The sequence below is a fragment of the Mus musculus genome, chromosome X (genome assembly GCF_000001635.26).
Source record: "Mus musculus strain C57BL/6J chromosome X, GRCm38.p6 C57BL/6J".
Taxonomy (NCBI): domain Eukaryota; kingdom Metazoa; phylum Chordata; class Mammalia; order Rodentia; family Muridae; genus Mus; species Mus musculus.
The window spans coordinates 71,409,555-71,425,691 of NC_000086.7; the positions used below are offsets into that span (position 1 = coordinate 71,409,555).

The 16,137-nt window shown below is 44.6% G+C and overlaps 2 protein-coding genes across 17 annotated transcripts in view; one reads left to right on the forward strand and one right to left on the reverse strand.

The window, feature by feature from the left end:
* Mtmr1 (myotubularin related protein 1) overlaps positions 1–9,642 on the forward strand; it is a 54,437-nt gene extending 44,795 nt beyond the window's left edge. For 6 of the 9 annotated variants that reach the window (NM_001313702.1, NM_001313704.1, NM_001313707.1 and 3 more), the window contains 3 exons: positions 1,179–1,292; positions 2,651–2,827; positions 7,009–9,642. In NM_001313702.1, the coding sequence (NP_001300631.1) occupies positions 1,179–1,292; positions 2,651–2,827; positions 7,009–7,173 (456 nt within the window). In that variant the 3' untranslated portion in view covers positions 7,174–9,642. The remainder of the gene's footprint in view (positions 1–1,178; positions 1,293–2,650; positions 2,828–7,008) is intronic. The other 3 variants (XM_006528137.4, XM_006528136.4, XM_011247629.3) reach the window with 1 other exon arrangement.
* Positions 9,643–10,505: 863 nt separating this feature from the next.
* Cd99l2 (CD99 antigen-like 2) overlaps positions 10,506–16,137 on the reverse strand; it is a 72,807-nt gene continuing 67,175 nt past the window's right edge. For 5 of the 8 annotated variants that reach the window (XM_011247542.3, XM_011247541.2, XM_011247540.2 and 2 more), the window contains 3 exons: positions 15,861–15,878; positions 14,470–14,535; positions 10,516–13,195 (listed from right to left, as the gene is read on the reverse strand). In XM_011247542.3, coding sequence (XP_011245844.1) covers positions 13,131–13,195; positions 14,470–14,535; positions 15,861–15,878 — 149 coding nt within the window. In that variant the 3' untranslated portion in view covers positions 10,516–13,130. Of the gene's footprint in view, positions 13,196–14,469; positions 14,536–15,860; positions 15,879–16,137 lie in introns of all 8 variants that reach the window. The other 3 variants (NM_138309.3, NM_001199349.1, XM_017318407.2) reach the window with 2 other exon arrangements.

The following is a 16,137-nucleotide window of genomic DNA, read 5'->3' on the forward strand; positions in this document are numbered from 1 at the left end:
ATCCCTTCACTTGAAGTCCTGCCTGGCTAGAGGATGTGGCCACTTCAGGATCCATATCCCCTACTGCTAGGAGTTTCAGATAGAGTAACCCTCATAGACTCCCTGAGGCTACCCCCACATCAAGGTTTCTGGACAGTTCCTAGAGATGCACTCACCTGCCTGGTGCATTCCATTCTCTCTCCTTCATCTCCTTACATCTGATCCCCCTCCACCCTGCCCTGTTCCCCTCCCAATCCACTTTCCCACCCAGTTCCCTCCCTCCATCTACTTCCGATATCTATTTTATTTCCCCTAATAAGAAAGATTCAGCATCCTCTCTTTGGCTCTCCTTGTTATTTTGTTTCCTTGGTTCTATGGAGTGTAGCATGGTACCTATAATTTATGGCTAATATCAACTTACTAGTGAGTGCATACCATGTATGCCCCTTTGGGTCTGGGTTACCTCACTCAGGCTGATATTTTCTAGTTCCATCCATTTGTCTGCAAAATTCATGATGTCTTTGTTTTTAATGGCTGAATAGTATTCCATTGTGTAGATGTACTGCATTTTCTTTATCCATTCTTTGGTTGAGAGACATCTCTGTTGTTTCCAGTTTCTGGCTATTATGAGTGAAGCTGCTATATGTCCTTATTACACGTTGTGGAATGGTAGGGCATCTTTTGAGTATATGCCCAGGAGTGGTATACCTGGGTCTTGAGGTAGAACTATTCCCAGTTTTCGGAAAAACCACCAGATTGATTGTACCAGTTTGCAATCCCACCAGCTATGGAAAAATGTTCCTCTTGCTCCGTATCCTCACCAGAATGTCCTGTCACTTGAGGTTTGGGGTTTTTTTTTTTTATCTTAACCAATTAGAATAGTTAAGATAAAAACATCTTAGATTGATGGAATCTTAGAATAGTTTTGATTTGCATTTCTCTGATGACAAAGGACATTGATGTGTTTCTGGGCCATTATAGAAATAAATTAAAAGATATATATATATTTTTAAAACCCACCAGAGCTACCAGTTTTGTCTTGAAATTCTCAATTAGTTAAATTTTGCATGGACTGTTTGCTTTTTAATCTGACCACATTCCATATTGTAGTCCATCTCTTACATACACAAATAAGTGATATAACTTTGTTTTAGTAATTAAACTTCAAGACTAAACTTTATTTTTCCTCTTCATTTAAGTTCCCTTCAGCATTTGAGTTTAATGAATTATTCTTGATTACAATTTTGGATCACCTCTATAGTTGTCTTTTTGGGACCTTTTTGTGCAACTGTGAACAACAGCGAATCAAAGAGGTAAGTGTATATGCTTCCCTATTGCTCAGACGCCTTTCCTAGTAAACTCAATCAGAAGAGGCCTGAATAGAGTGAAGACTTGGCTCCTGGCCCTACTGCTGCTTGTAAATGGTACAGGGTAGTGGGAAAGATGCCCTAGACACCTTTCCAGAATTTTAGCAGTCTAAGCATAGGTGTTTAATATAAGCCTCTTACTTGTAGAGTCGGGAACCTAACAAGATCACAGCTTTCCAAGGTGTATGACAAAATTCACACTTCCATACCTCCGTTTGATGAAACTTTATTAACTTTTTAAAAAAGATTTTAATTTATTTTTATTTTCTATGAACAAATATGGTACCTAAGGGAGTTAAAAAAGAACACCATATCTCCTAGAGCTGGGATTCTAGAAAGGATGAGCCACCATGTAGATACAGGGAATCAAACTCCAGTCTTCTGTAAGAGTGGCAAGTGTGTTTAATAGCTGAGCCATTTTTCTAGCCCTCTGCTAACTTTTTAATTTCAAAGGGAGGAAATATAGTAAATATAATGGCATGTGAATTGAATCTTGATAAAGATGTTTAAAGGAAAACAAAATGAACCCACAACAGCAGAATACAATCCACGAACTGCATCTCTATCAATTTTTGTAAAATAGGGAAAACTAATTAATTCTCCACTTAAATAAATGCTAAATTAACATAGTAAAATTAGCTCATCTGAAGTATACAGTTCAGTGCAATCACTGATATTTAATTTCATGAGTATTTTAGCCACCCCTTTGGGAATCTCCATATTACCAGTTACTCCCATTTTCGTGGTACCTAGAAATCACCAGTCTGCCTATTCTGGGCATTTCCTATAATGGACTCATACAATAGGTGGATGTTTGTGAGTGGTCTGCTTTACCTAGTGTAACAGTTTCAAGGTTCTTTTTTATAGTTAAGCAATATTTCTTTCTCTCTCTCTCTCTCTCTCTCTCTCTCTCTCTCTCTCTCTCTCTCTTTTTCTCGCTCTCTTTCTCACCACCAACATAAAACTAACAGGAATTAACAGTTATTAGTCATCAATATCCCTCAATATCAATGAACTCAAATCCTCAATAAAATATATATTTGTTATTGATGAGCCTGCTTATACTGTATAGATAAATACAGTTTCCAGATGTTGCCTAACTTTAGTACTATTTCCTGATACATCACACATATCATCTCCAGGATGAGACTGTATATAGCCAGAGGGGTGGGGCTTAGTAAATGTGCCTAGATTTTTCAGTGTTTGAATTCAGTTCATTATCTAAAAATCTATATTCGTATGAAAAAAATTAATCCTTGAGGCTGTGGAGAACTTAATTCAATGTAATGTTTTTATTTTTTCAGGATGTATATACAAATACTATATCTTTATGGTCTTATATCAATAGCCAACTAGATGAATTCTCAAATCCCTTCTTTGTGAATTATGAGAACCATGTGTTATATCCTGTTGCTAGTATGAGTCACTTGGAATTGTGGGTAAATTATTATGTACGGTGGAATCCACGGATGAGACCACAGGTAATTTTTTATTTTCTTGTTTTCATAAGGGTATGCCTTTCTTTCCAAGTGAAGATGGTGTTATAAAATGTATTCATAGTAGATATTGACTTACTGAAGTTATATTGCTGCTAGAAGTCAAGGCTCCATGTTTTGTGTTCCTTTTTCAGAAAGTTCCTTCCATATACCAACTCCATACCATTTACTGAGTTAGAGTTTAAACTCTTATATGTCTGCCTTCTACTGGTGAAATGGTAGGAAGTATTACCTCTTGCTGTGTTTGGTTATCAATCTTCTAAGTTGTTGGGAGATATTTGGCTTGCACAGTACCTCTCTCTGCTAGTATATATATGAGGTAGTAAAGGCCTGTGAAAAGTGCACCCAAGTTCACTTATAATGTAATAGAAAGAGAGGGTATGTGATAAGTTGTAAAGCAGATACAGCTTGAAGGAGTAAAATTCTCCCCAAACTGCTGCATTATTTCACAGTAAAGTAAGATTGGGGGGCGGGGGGAGGCACAGTGCACAACAGAGACCAGTCAAGCAGGTCTCCTGCCTCCTGCCTGCTGGGTTCAGTGACTGACCTCATTCTGCATATCAAGTACTGCTAGCTAGCACGCCTTGACCCAATCCGCCAAGCTCCTCCACATAGGGCTAGAGAAGTGACAGGCAGAGTTTAATATTCTGAAGCTTTAAAGGGTGGCCAACAGGAGCATGTTGCTAGGTCATTCTTTAATAGCACTGATTCCATCAGCCTAGAACATAAACACCTCCTCCTCCTCCTCCTCCTCTATCCCTTTTACCTGGTGTTTTCACAACCTCCACTTGCTTCCTAAGCTGCACTGGCTAGGGTAAAGTTCAAATTGTTCCTTCTCCTTTTTACTTGCCAGGATGGAAGTCCAAGTGGTAGCATGGCTTTACTAACCCTCCCTCAGCTAGACAGTGCACTCACTCTTAGACTCAGCTGTGGGCCCCAGCTGGCACGCCGGGGACTGAGTGGCTTCTCAGAGACTGCAGGAATTGCCCTCTGCCCATGTTCTGTGCTCAGCATGTTGCAAACTTGAAGTGTGGTGAAGCTAGGTAAAAAGTATCCTCATGGATATATGGATTCCTTCTGCTAGTGCTTAGTGACACGTCTTTATTGCGTACTCCTGGGAATAGGGGGGTGGGAGTAGGAAACAAAGTCATTCATAAAACCTATAGCCTGCAAGAGAGTTTGTCTCTAAATGCAGACAGTTTCCTCTACAGGTAAGCAAAGCAGGCTTCAGTATGGTGAGGGCGATCAGCAGACCTATCATAGCTATTACACATGAGAGTAAAAGAGAATGTCAGAACTAAACCATAAGTCACCCAGCACCTTGCTGCCTGGTAGATGTCATAGAATGTCCCTGTCCAGGGCCAAATTCCATTTTTATCAGTGATTTACTGCCAGATCTAGAACAAGGTCCTGAGCCTCGCTGAGCCTTCACAGGGGCATGTAAGCATGATCTGTACCAAGTAGTACCCAGCAAGCACCATGGTGTCGTTCTAGGCAAATGGCAGATAGGGAAGGCAGCATTCCGTGTTGTCCCTATACAGTGCTACACAAAAGGGAAATCTGAGAAGGCTGTCTACAAGCCACAAGTTTTCCCTCTAAATGCAATAACCACATATCAAACACCTTCTAAGTATGCTGAGCACACAGTGTTTTGGGAGACAGGCAGAACCTTGGTGACAGAAACTTCTAGAAGGGCAGGTGGACATTTGTATGACAGGGATGTCTATGTGTTCCTCCACTGACAGCATTCCAATGCTGAGAGGGTAGCTGCACTCGAGGCTGTGGTTGGGGAATATGCAGGTAGGTAGTGTAGAGAGAAAATTGTAGGAAAAGACTGTGGGGAAGAAAGGCAGGCCAGCAGGCCACTGCGGACCTCCATGTCAGCATCCATCAAAGAATGGGTGTGGCATTCTCTTAGTACCTCATACTATGTGCGAGTGCCCTGGGGCAGACATGACTGACGCTTTATGTTTGTTTGTTTGTTTGTTTGTTTGTTCGTTTTGTTTTTTTCGAGACAGGGTTTCTCTGTGTAGCCGTGGCTGTCCTGGAACTCACTTTGTAGACTAGGTTGGCCTCGAACTCAAATCCACCTGCCTCTACCTCTGCCTCCCAAGTGCTGGGATTAAAGGCTTGTGCCACCACTGCCTGGTGGCTGGCTTTTTCCTGCGCATTTTCTTTAACATAACTTAGCCTCAGAGTTTTCTAGACCTTTAGGCATGCCTTTGCATACTTAAAACTGAAATGTGAGAAAATAAACAAAAAGCTCCATGAAGATGTAAGGTGATATCAGTTCCCTAAGCAGCCATGAGTCTCAGACCCTACATAGTGTTTCGCAGCTCACATATGGGTTACTGATGAAGGCTTGATCACAGAGTATGTATTATCTCCGGCAACTGAGCTGCATGATCCCGTGGGTGTGGCAAATAACAAGAGAACTCCTAAAGGATGAATGGAGCATTTCCCTAGTGCACAGTGGTCTCAAGAGCCAGCCTTTGCTATGTAATTATGGCATTTCTGTCTCTCTCTTCCTGCAGCCTGCCAAATGGAGCATTTTTTTTTAACCTTTCTGTTGTGTTGGAGACACCTGGCTGTCTTTGCTCCATCTTCCTCCTCCTGTCAGTCTTGTTAGGTCTCTCTCATCCCACTAAGATTGCTAATCAGCAACAACACTCAGGCTTCACTCTAGTTTCATGTGTTTCCTTCTATAGAAGCAGGACCTGGTGATAGGTGGGCTAGAGAGGCAGACTGAGGCTTAGAGGATATTACTATTAGTCCTGAGGAAGTAGCCACTGAGGTGTGTTATGTAGTGAGCCATATTGGCATCCTGAGGCTTAGGGCCAGTCCAATAGCAGCCGGGAATACAATGAATGGGAACAAGGCTCCCCAAACCTGCCCATGCCTCCTTTGTCCCTTCTTTGCTGCTCAGCATTACCCTCAGTCTGAAAATCTATAAGGGAAAATCTGGGTCTTGGATCTCTGGGCTCCTAGTAGGTATTGAGGAAATCTGCTATCTCAGAAAGCTGGGTATGATGAACATAAATACTAGGATCTTCCCATCTCTTTGTTGTGCTCCCATACTACCATCAGGGGGTCTAAAAGACAATCAGGGTGAAGCAATGAAGAAGTGCTAAGTGGAAAGCAAAAGGCTGGTCTCTAGGGCACCTGTGCCCTGGCATTGCCCTCTGAGGGCTTTCTGCCAGTTCCTATTCCAGTTGATGAAAACACAGAGCTCTATGGGGAAGAAAGTGCTGACTTAACACAGTGTTTGCAGTCACTGGAGCGATTTATAAAAATGCACAAGTATAGGGATAATGGAGCAGGGGTCTCATGAACACTACTTAGTCTGGGAAGAAGTTACTTGCATTTCTAACAACTCCAAACACAGCCTGGCTCTGAATCTGCACATGGCAGCCTTAGTTGGATTATGGCTACACCTGAACCTGTTTGCTCCTTCCTGGGAGCTAAGAGAGTGGAGGGTAAGGGTGACCTGTCTTCCCCAATGCCTTTCCATGCCTACCTTGTCCCTAGGAACTTCAGGACAGCCTGGGTAGCTATCAAAAACTCCTAACTTGTGGGAAAAAAATGAATCACTTATGTGGGTTAGTTTTATGTTAGCATGACACAGGCTAGAGTTATCTGGGAAGAGGAAAACTCAGTTGAGAAAATGCCTCCATAAAATTAGCTTGTGTCATATTTTCTTGATTGATGACTGATGTGGGAAGGCAGTGTCACCCCTGGGCTGATGGTGTGGGGTACTATAAGTAAGTAGGCTATACTATAAGTAAGTAGTCATGAGGAGCAAGACAGTAAGCAGCAGTCCTCCGTGGCCTCTTCCTCAGCTCCTACATCTAGGTTCCTGCTCGGAGTTCCTGCCCTGATCTCCCTCAGTGATTGTGACCTGAGAGTTGTGAGTTGAAATAAGCTCTTTCCACCTTAAGCTGCCTTTGGTCCTGGTGTAATATCACAATAAAAGAAACCCTGACCTTATAAGACAATCTTTGTATACTTGGTGATAGATTGGTCAGTAGTCTATGAGACTGGGTACATAGGAATCTGGCCAGTGAAAGAACCATTAAGCTATGAACCTAAGTACTGAAATGCTGTATTTAGAACAAACAGTACTCCAACGAGAGTCAACTAACAGCCTTGTCTCTGTTCACTTCCAGATGCCAATTCATCAGAATCTCAAGGAACTGCTGGCTATCAAGGCTGAGCTGCAGAAGCGTGTGGAGGACTTGCAGCGGGAGATGGCCACCCGGACCATCTCATCTTCCTCTGAGAGGGGCTCCTCACCTACCCACTCAGCTACTCCTGTACACACCTCAGTCTGATGAACAAAGCCAGTACCCCGGGCCATCCGGCTGCTCTATTGTCTTCCAGCAGCTCGGGGACCTGGCCATTGATATTATGGTTCTAGCTTGTCATCTTAGCTCTTAGGACTCAGCCCAGGGACCATTTGTGGGTGGTGAAAGCTCCTATTATTAACAAGTACTTCTTTTGTGTGAACAGCCTGTGCCCCTTTTGCGAGCAGCCTCACCCTGTGAACCACCTGTGTCTTGTACAGGTAGCTTGGGAGAAACCAGATTGAATGCAGTGCGGTATTTTAACTTAAGAGAATCTTACACCACTTCTTTCCAAGTTACATCCTTTGTTACGAACAACTCGTTTACTTATAGAACACATCACCAGCCATGTGGCTCCTCTCAGCCTTTTGGCACAATTTAAAAACTGTTTTAAATGAAATGTTAGTGTGGCAAATGAACCATTGCCACCTGTTCTACAGTTATCAGTTATCTTCATACAAGAAGTCCTGTTCAACTGGTACAATATGTACTGCTGTGTACATATAAGGTATTTTTTAAAGAGAAACATGCCTTTATTTTCCTATGTCCTTTTTTATGTTTAGAATAGCCTGAGAAATCATCTGCTAAACTGTGCTGTAGGAGAAATTCTTTCCCAACGGAGTCCATGCTGCCTTTTGCGCAGCACATTTGAATTAAGATTCGAGATGTGTCAGCTCAGTGGCAATGGAGTGTTGTCCTCTAACTCTGGTACTTGTCTTTTGAGATGGCACAGCCCATTCATTCATTGGTGGTAGCAGCAGGTTCCCTCAGGATGCAGCAAACTATGAATGCTCAGTCCTCTGGCCTTGTCGCAGGTAAACTGAGGGCTCAGGCAGCAACTCTGCATTTGTTGGCCTCCCTCTATGACAGCTCTCTAAAGGAGCAAGTCTTGAAAATTGCTTTGGCATCCTACCACCTGTTAAGATGCCCAGCATCTATGTCAAATCAAGTCGTCTCTCACCTGTTAGACACCTGGACAGCTTGCTTTCATTTACCACGATCTCTTCTCAGTTGATTTACATGACTGCCTGGCCATACTTTAAGGCAACCAGTGGCTAAAATACTCATGAAATTAAATATCAGTGATTGCACTGAACTGTATACTTCAGATGAGCTAATTTTACTACGTTAATTTAGCATTTATTTAAGTGGAGAATTAATTAGTTTTGTATTCCCTATTTTACAAAAATTGATAAAGATATAGTTCATGGATTTTATTCTGCTGTTATGGGTTTATTTCTATGGGTCTGAAAGCATAACATGCTCTTCCATGGTTTTCCCCTCTCGGACCCAGCCCTGGCTTGGCAGGCCTCTTTCCACAGTTAACAGTGTTGATCTCTGCTACTCAACCAGTCCTTCTAGGAATGAATCTCCCATCAGCTTCGACGTGTGCAATGCCAGCATAGCCACCACCACCACCATGTCCACTTCTGTGTGTCACCAGGCCCTTCAGAGTTGGAGATGTGTTTGAGGCTGACCAAGTGAGCCCCTGAGGACAGATGGCTCACATCTTCCTCTTGTCAGTGTCAAATCACTGGATGCTGTGCAGTCCTACACATTAACCTCGGTTTTCAAAAGTGTTCTTAAAAGAATTTTTACAGCCAAATACATAGAAACTAGATGATTTTTCAACTTACAGAAAACTACCCAACTATAAGATAACCAGAGACATTTATTCAAGGAAGTTTCATAAGTTATGATCAATTCTCCATTTTTAATCATCTGGGGGATTTGTTTCTAAACTACAGTTTAAGTGATTTTAGCTTTTGATTTGTGTTCATCATAGATATAAAACCTTATTTGTAGATGGATAAACTGCCATATCTGAGGTAGGAGAAGCTGTGAGTTCAGGGACAGCTTTGGCTACATATCGAGTTCTGGGACAGCTGGCCTATATTGTGGAGCCCTGTCTCAAAATCAATACCAAAAAGAAAATAACATGAACTATAATATTTTTTTTCTTCATATACTTTTTAAAAGTGGGGACATTTACCAATTTTTCCCTAGAAATACTGTGTAATTTCCCAGCGACACTTGAACTATTGAAGATAGAGTGGACTGGATAATGTTTTGACAGAACCAGAGAAGCCATGGGGATGGCTGCTTGTTGAGGTCAGCTAGCCTGGTACAGATGGCTGGTAAACTGTGGCTCTGGCTCCTGCTCAAGCCATGGCCTCCCAGCTGCCATGCCTGCAGCACCCCTAAAAATGTCCACTGGATTTTAAAGAAGCACAACAGAGTCTTTCCCTTTGTATGTTTCTAGCACAGAACTGTTTCTAAAACAACTTGAAGTATAGTTTTCTTATCTAAACAATTCTTTCATGTATGTTTTATTTAAGTACTATAATGTAAACCCTTTAAGGTTCAGGTTTTTAAACAAGTACAATACTGTATTTGCCTCATCTGAAGCACTGTATTCCAACATGTAACTAAAATGATAATATGTTTGCTCCCTGGTCTCTGTTGTCTCTGTGTTTTCACCATTTCAGTAGTTTTTCACCCCTGAGGAAAATGAGTACTAAGAAAGTACCATGTGTTAAATGCTTTCCCTGTACCTGCCACAGTTAATATATGTAAAGTGCCCAATAGTAGTTGATTAACTTACTAAGTTGTCAGCAATTTGTTGTGAGTCTTGAGTGGGCTGGAACAGGTAGGTGATCTGATTTTCAAATCTGCAAGTCCCCTTGTTCATAACCTTGAAGAAATGTTGAAGACAGAGAAAGGCCCAGAGTAACAAGAGGCAGTGGGTCTTTCTTATACAAATGTATAAGTACTTGCTAGCTCTGTGGGACTGTGGACTTCTTCAAGGTTCTAAAAGTTAGTGTGAAATTACACCACCTCCTGTGTATAACCATTCTTTAAGGGCCTGACATTGCTCATCTTCTTCATGTGAATCAAGGCTGTGTTAGCAAGAAAGCCCAATATTAGGTATAAGAAGGTTGGACTGTCTCCCAGTATACTTCTATAATAGTGCCCCCACAGTAGAAAGCACACTCCTTACTGGATCACTTTTTAGGATTGAGCAGTATGTTCTAAAGCTGGGTGGTGGAGCCAATGCTGATCCTACTAAAGGACTTGATGCTGTGGCAAGAAGGCTCTGCTCCAACCTCCATCTCCTCATCCAAGTATACCAGACATGTCCTGCGGCAGTTCCTGTACTATGGAGGCCCACCAGCAGAAGCCTGGGATCGGGCACTTGGTGGAAGGACTGATGGAAAAAATGCTAACATGCCAAAGACACACCTTTAGCTGGGGAGAAGGCGAATGAGGTCAGTACTATATCACAAAGATAGTAGGAAAAGACAGATCACATCAGGACATAAGGAGCTGTTAAGAGTCCACTTTGTTTAATGCAAACACTAGACCATTTACAATTCACACTTGGACACAAGCACGTAAAACGATGTACAGGGATTCTGGCAGTCTCCAACATGTCTTCCTCAGAGAACTGGTACTAACCACGACCCAAGTGGCTGAGGCAGTGGGCCTGTCCTACACCAGGGTAGGAGCCCCTACATCAAGCCACTTGAGACTGTTGAGCATTTTTAAAGTTCTTCCTGTCAAGTTTCACTGATCGAGATCTGATCTTGGCAATTGGCTCTTCTGCTTCATTTGGTTTCTCCCTTCTGTCACCTGGGACTAACCCAAGTTGGCCAACTCAGCCTTCAGGGGGGACACAGTTACAGGACCAGTCCCAAGCCTTCTGCAGGCCACAATGCCCCACCAAGTATAAAATGCCAGTGGGAAGGAGGAGCCCGGCCCCTGGGATGAAACTGTATGAACAGGAGGCCGATGGCCCGCTCAGGCCTGTCCAGCCACTTAGCTAGCGCCTGCGGGCTGAGTGATGGGTTTTATGCAGAAGGGCTTTATGCAAAAGGCACCGAGGTAGCTAAGGGAGAGCAAATTAGAGCTCTTTTTCACTGGAACCAGTGCTATTGAGAAAACAGTTTAACAAGAGGGCATTTATTTTACATCATGGCCGTGGGGTTTGAGGGCTTTGCCATCAGACAGGCCTCAGCATAAAGGTAGACAACCCTCCTGAGATTACCCTAGCTAGCTACATGTCAACAGACCAGAAATACTAAAATCCTTCCTTTAAGTCACCTATAGCCCAGCACTGGCCAAATGGTGGCACCATCATCTCCTGTTGTCCTTGGTGTCAGTAAGGCACAATCCTGACAATGTTGACAGCAATCCGACCAGCAAGTTAAGAGGTTCTAGAAACGGACACATCTTGCAAGTGATGCCTTCTTTGCTTATTAACCTCCTGAAGAATAAGGCGGGCTTCCTGAGGCCATGAGCTTTTTTTTTTTTCCATCTTAGTGTCATTTTCCCAGTGCTCCAGCTTCCCTATTGGATCCTCAGACCTGGACCGTCTGGGACCAAAGGCCAAGCAAAGGGGGCATCTCATCGCCCACAGGTATACAGTAGGAGTTGGTGTTCAGGCTGCCTGGAAACATGACACCACCAGCAGCCCTCCACCAAGAATAGTCTTTAAACAGCAAACACACTCAAGGCATGCATTAGACAGCACAAGAGTTAGGGAGTTTCTTAAGGTGAGTGTTGCCTCTTCCCAGCTCAGCAGAGGTGAAGGAGCCAATTCACAGCTTATGGGATATATGGGGCCAATCATGTTGTCCAGAGGAGCTGTAGATCTTGCCTTCACAGTGACACACATTGCTTTCAGAAGTGCCGTTTGACGTGGCAAACTATTAGTTCATATGGGGTGGAAACTAGCTTAGCTTTCACCTGCAGGGTTCACTATCAAGCTCACTGGAGCCAAAGAAACAATCCAGGAAGCAGGCAGATCCAGCCCAAACTAGGGGTAGCAGTCAGCTCTGGCCCTGGCCCTTGGTTTCCTGTATTTACCGCTATGAACATGGTCAGAGCCCTTTTCAGAGCAGACAGGGAGGACAGCTACACAACTACAAAGGCAGCTAAGCTAGTATCCCTTCCCCTACCTTCCCCTTTCCCCATCCACTTCTAATAAAACAACAAGCATGCTTCTGGTTTCCACGTTCATTCTCAGGATCTGTAGCTCTTGCTACTTAAATAAGATCATGTACAGGGTAGTGTAAACACCCACCCTGACCTGGGAGAAAGTTCATTTGTAGGTGACTTCCAAGACCTGTTAACCAGGCCAGCCGGAGATCCCTACACAGTCTGATAGGAATCCAACCGCAAGTCACAGCTCCCATATGCTCCTTCTTTCTAATCTTGGGGTAAGACTATTGTGAGACCATGTTTGCACTAAAATCACTGAAGAGCCTTCACCTGGACAAGCTCTCTGGAAGCTGACCAATATGAAACATGAAGTTGGGAAGAACAATCGATTTTTTAAAAGTGCCTAGGTGTTATGTGTGTGTGCGCACACATGTAGGGTGTGTGTGAGTGTGTGTGTGTACACATGTATGTGTGTTGCAGCTTGGTGCTGTCTGATTTGTCTTAAAATGGGTTCCATATGCACCAGATGCCCGTTGAGCATGCTCCTCACAGCTCTCAGTGGTCAGCACCACAACAAACAACCCACTACAGCATGTAGGCAAAGGATTTCATAGAACCTAGAGACTGCCTAACCAGAAACGTTCTGCAGTGCTGCCCCAACCATCCTCTGGGCCACCCCCACCTTGGGCATCCTCCTTTTCCCATGCTAAGGCTGAATCCAGCTGTCTCCATCACCCAGAAACTTTCACTGCTGGTGCTAGGAATCTGCTGAATGTGGGTCTCAAGTCTCAGAACCAAGTCTCTTTAGAGGACCCATGGCAGAGCAGTCACTGTAGTCTGCAGGACAGGGCACAGAAACCACACTCATGAACACCTAAGGCTTGTCCAGAAAACTCACTACAATAAGCAGCCAGTGGCATGGGAAGAAACTTGGGGAAAGGATTGGCAAATGAAATCCGGAGCTGGGTCACAAGCGGTGGCTTCCTTCAGATGTACCTGCCTCAAATCCGGGGTGGCTCGGGTGGTGGGGGTTCTGCAGACTGCGTTTCTTGTTTTGAGTATGTCACTAGGAAGAGAAGACATGTGTTAGGAGGGTTTCACCTCTACTCTTCCCAAGTCCTGATAGAACTTTAGATCTATGCTGTGTGAGCAGTTCAGCACATCCCAGGCCTCCTCACTGTCCTCTGTAGGACTGCCATGGGCCCTGCGTACAAAGTTCAGGGTACCTTGGCCTACCAAGGGAAGCAAAGGCAGAAGCCTGGCAGGCTGCACAAAAGAGCTCTGCCTCCATTCTCCATCTACAGAATGGACATGCTTCTGTTGAGACTTCTACATTACTGGATCTAAAACAGTCCCAATAGTACATTGGGTACTATACTTCCTTGGGTATTCACTCAGTGTTGGTTCCAGTGTTAAAATTTTGACAGACTATCCTCCTTTAGATTCCAAACCTCTACATTTGCATTCAGGATCATTTCCATGCATTTGGTCTTGCACTACCAGATAACTTCTATAAGCAGTGACCTGGAGACCTCGTTCTCCATTATGGAACAGGTAGAGCCAGATCCTTCCTCGGCACCCAGGCTCCACAGCTGTTGTCCTGTAGCTGTGGTCTCTTCTCATGTCCTTGTCTGAAGGGGAGCAAGCCTACCTCCCTGCCTCTCCATCAGCGTTCCTGGGTCACAGGTATGTCTCCCTCTCATTTGACCTTACCATATGCAGCCTCTAATTTCTGCTAGTCCTTGAACCTCAAAAGTGCTCAATGACCACAGAGGAGGTAACAGAACATCTAGGTTTTAACTGTCTTCTTGTCTTTGGTCATTTTCTAATAAAAAAAGCCTAAAGATAGATGTGGACTCACACCTGTAATCCCAGACTCGGGAGGCAGAAGCAGAGGATCGGGGATCCAAGGGTACCCACAGCTACAATAGTGAGTGGGAGGCTAACCTTGGCTACCTTAGACCCTGTCTCAAACAGACAACAATTAAAAACAGACTACAGGTCTAGAAGCAAAACTTCCCGCAGCCCTGGATGAGCAAGCCCAGGGTGCAGGTAGGTCTGCTGGCAACGTGCTGAGGGATCTCAGGCTCACATTCAGGTGATTCAATAGTTGAGGCTGAGCAGCAAAAGCTCCCAGAAGTCATCACAATGGCATGGTGTCCCCATTCTCAACAAACAGTCGATCAGTCACAGGGTGCAGGCAGACCTGGATCCCTGAAGATTTTTTATGATGGACATTCCAGAGGCAGATTCTTCTGGACCACCCTAACTCATTCTATTCAGTGCTGGGGACACTGAATTGAAACCCTTCATCAGGGACAGTGACTGAGAAGTCCTTACCTTGGGGCTCCTCACACACAACAGCTTCCAGGTTCTCCCCCTTCACGTAGTCTGCATTGAGGCCCTCTGCAAAGAGCAAGAGCAAAGCTGAAGAAGCACAATGACACGAAGGAGTGCTCCTGACTGAAAGCCGCTCACTGTGTCCTCTGGGACATGAAGGAGCCCTCCCGACTGAAAGCCGCTCACTGTGTCCTCTGGGACATGAAGGAGCCCTCCCGACTGAAAGCCGCTCACTGTGTCCTCTCGGACAGTAAAGGCTGCCAGGATGAGCTCTGAATCACCAGAACATCATCTTCTTCATAAAGACTGGCCACTAAGGAATGCATTGCCCAGGACTTCCGTCACCATCCTTGCAAACAGCATCATGCATCAAAGGCCCAACACCCCATCTGTAAAGAGGATGACTGGGCTCTGAACCATCATCCATAGGACCACCTGAGTCCCAGAGGCCAGGGAGGTGGAGAGGGAGCCAAGAGCAGAGGGAGTGACTGGTGAACGCAGCATTAGGAAGGGCAGGTGGGTGTGCAGGGAATCACTCTGGAAATGCCAGTAGATGGCCTTCCCAGGAGCATCTGAACACACCAGGAAGCCAACCGACTTCTCCAGGCTGTAGGAATGACTATCCACATCTGTGCTTAGAGGGCCCAGGGTCCACAAAGAGCTGTTCTGGTCTAGTGTGTGATCTGAATTCTCCCCACCCCCACCCTCATGCTATTCTCAAATGCTATGCAGCAATTCAATAAGGTATCTTCTTCACTCAGCCAAAGGCCATCATCAATCAAGGACTCGGAATAGCCCCACACCAATGGTTGCTTAAAAGTCAGTCTTCTGTGTCTTCTCTCTGAATAACCGAGGGCCTCTAGGGAAAATGGGTTCTGATGCTAAGTTATCAATATCAAATCATATTCCTGGCTTTTACCTGACCTGATAGCTGTTGGGCTCAAGGTGAAAGCCAAATGGCCCTGTGAAAATGTAGGTGGCATTCTCCAGCAGGGGGAGTTAACTACCATGCAAAGCCAGCCAGGTGACAGCCCCAGTGCTAATGGGTAGGAGCTGGGAGATGTGCTCTGGGCCTCCAGACTACAGTCCTTATTCCTACTTGGTGAGCAGGAGATAGCCCTTTTCCTTCCATGCTTCTGGGAAGTGTTCACCCACAGATATCTGAGTGTCCCCCCCTCCCACTCCTATGGACATTCATAACTCCAGCCATCTTGGACCTGGGAGTAGATGATATGGCACCCTCACAATATATCAGAAAAAGCTCTAAATGATATGGTCACAGGCAAGTTGGTGGATACCAGGGAGAGAGGAGATGTAGCTAGCAGGGAGGGATAATGAGGGGTCCAGGGCCAAAGCACAAGAAACAGGAGTTAATTAAAGCACACTGTTACCTGGACCTTCTGCTGCATCTGAAAGCAAGACAGGAAGCTTAGAAGCCTGGAGCAAGAATTTAGTTCCAGGCAACAAACCTATCGAGTATTTTATGAGATTCACTGACACTTGGCACTGAGGGCAGGCAGGGAAACCGAGTGTTCCCAAAGTGAAAACCCCTTTGGTAGCAGCAGAGGCTGGAGGCCAAAGAGGTGAGATGGCAGGTCCTCCTAGCAGCCACCTGTCACCTCCTTGGGGCTTTCCATCTGACTTTCTTGACTGCCAATCACTGAAGGC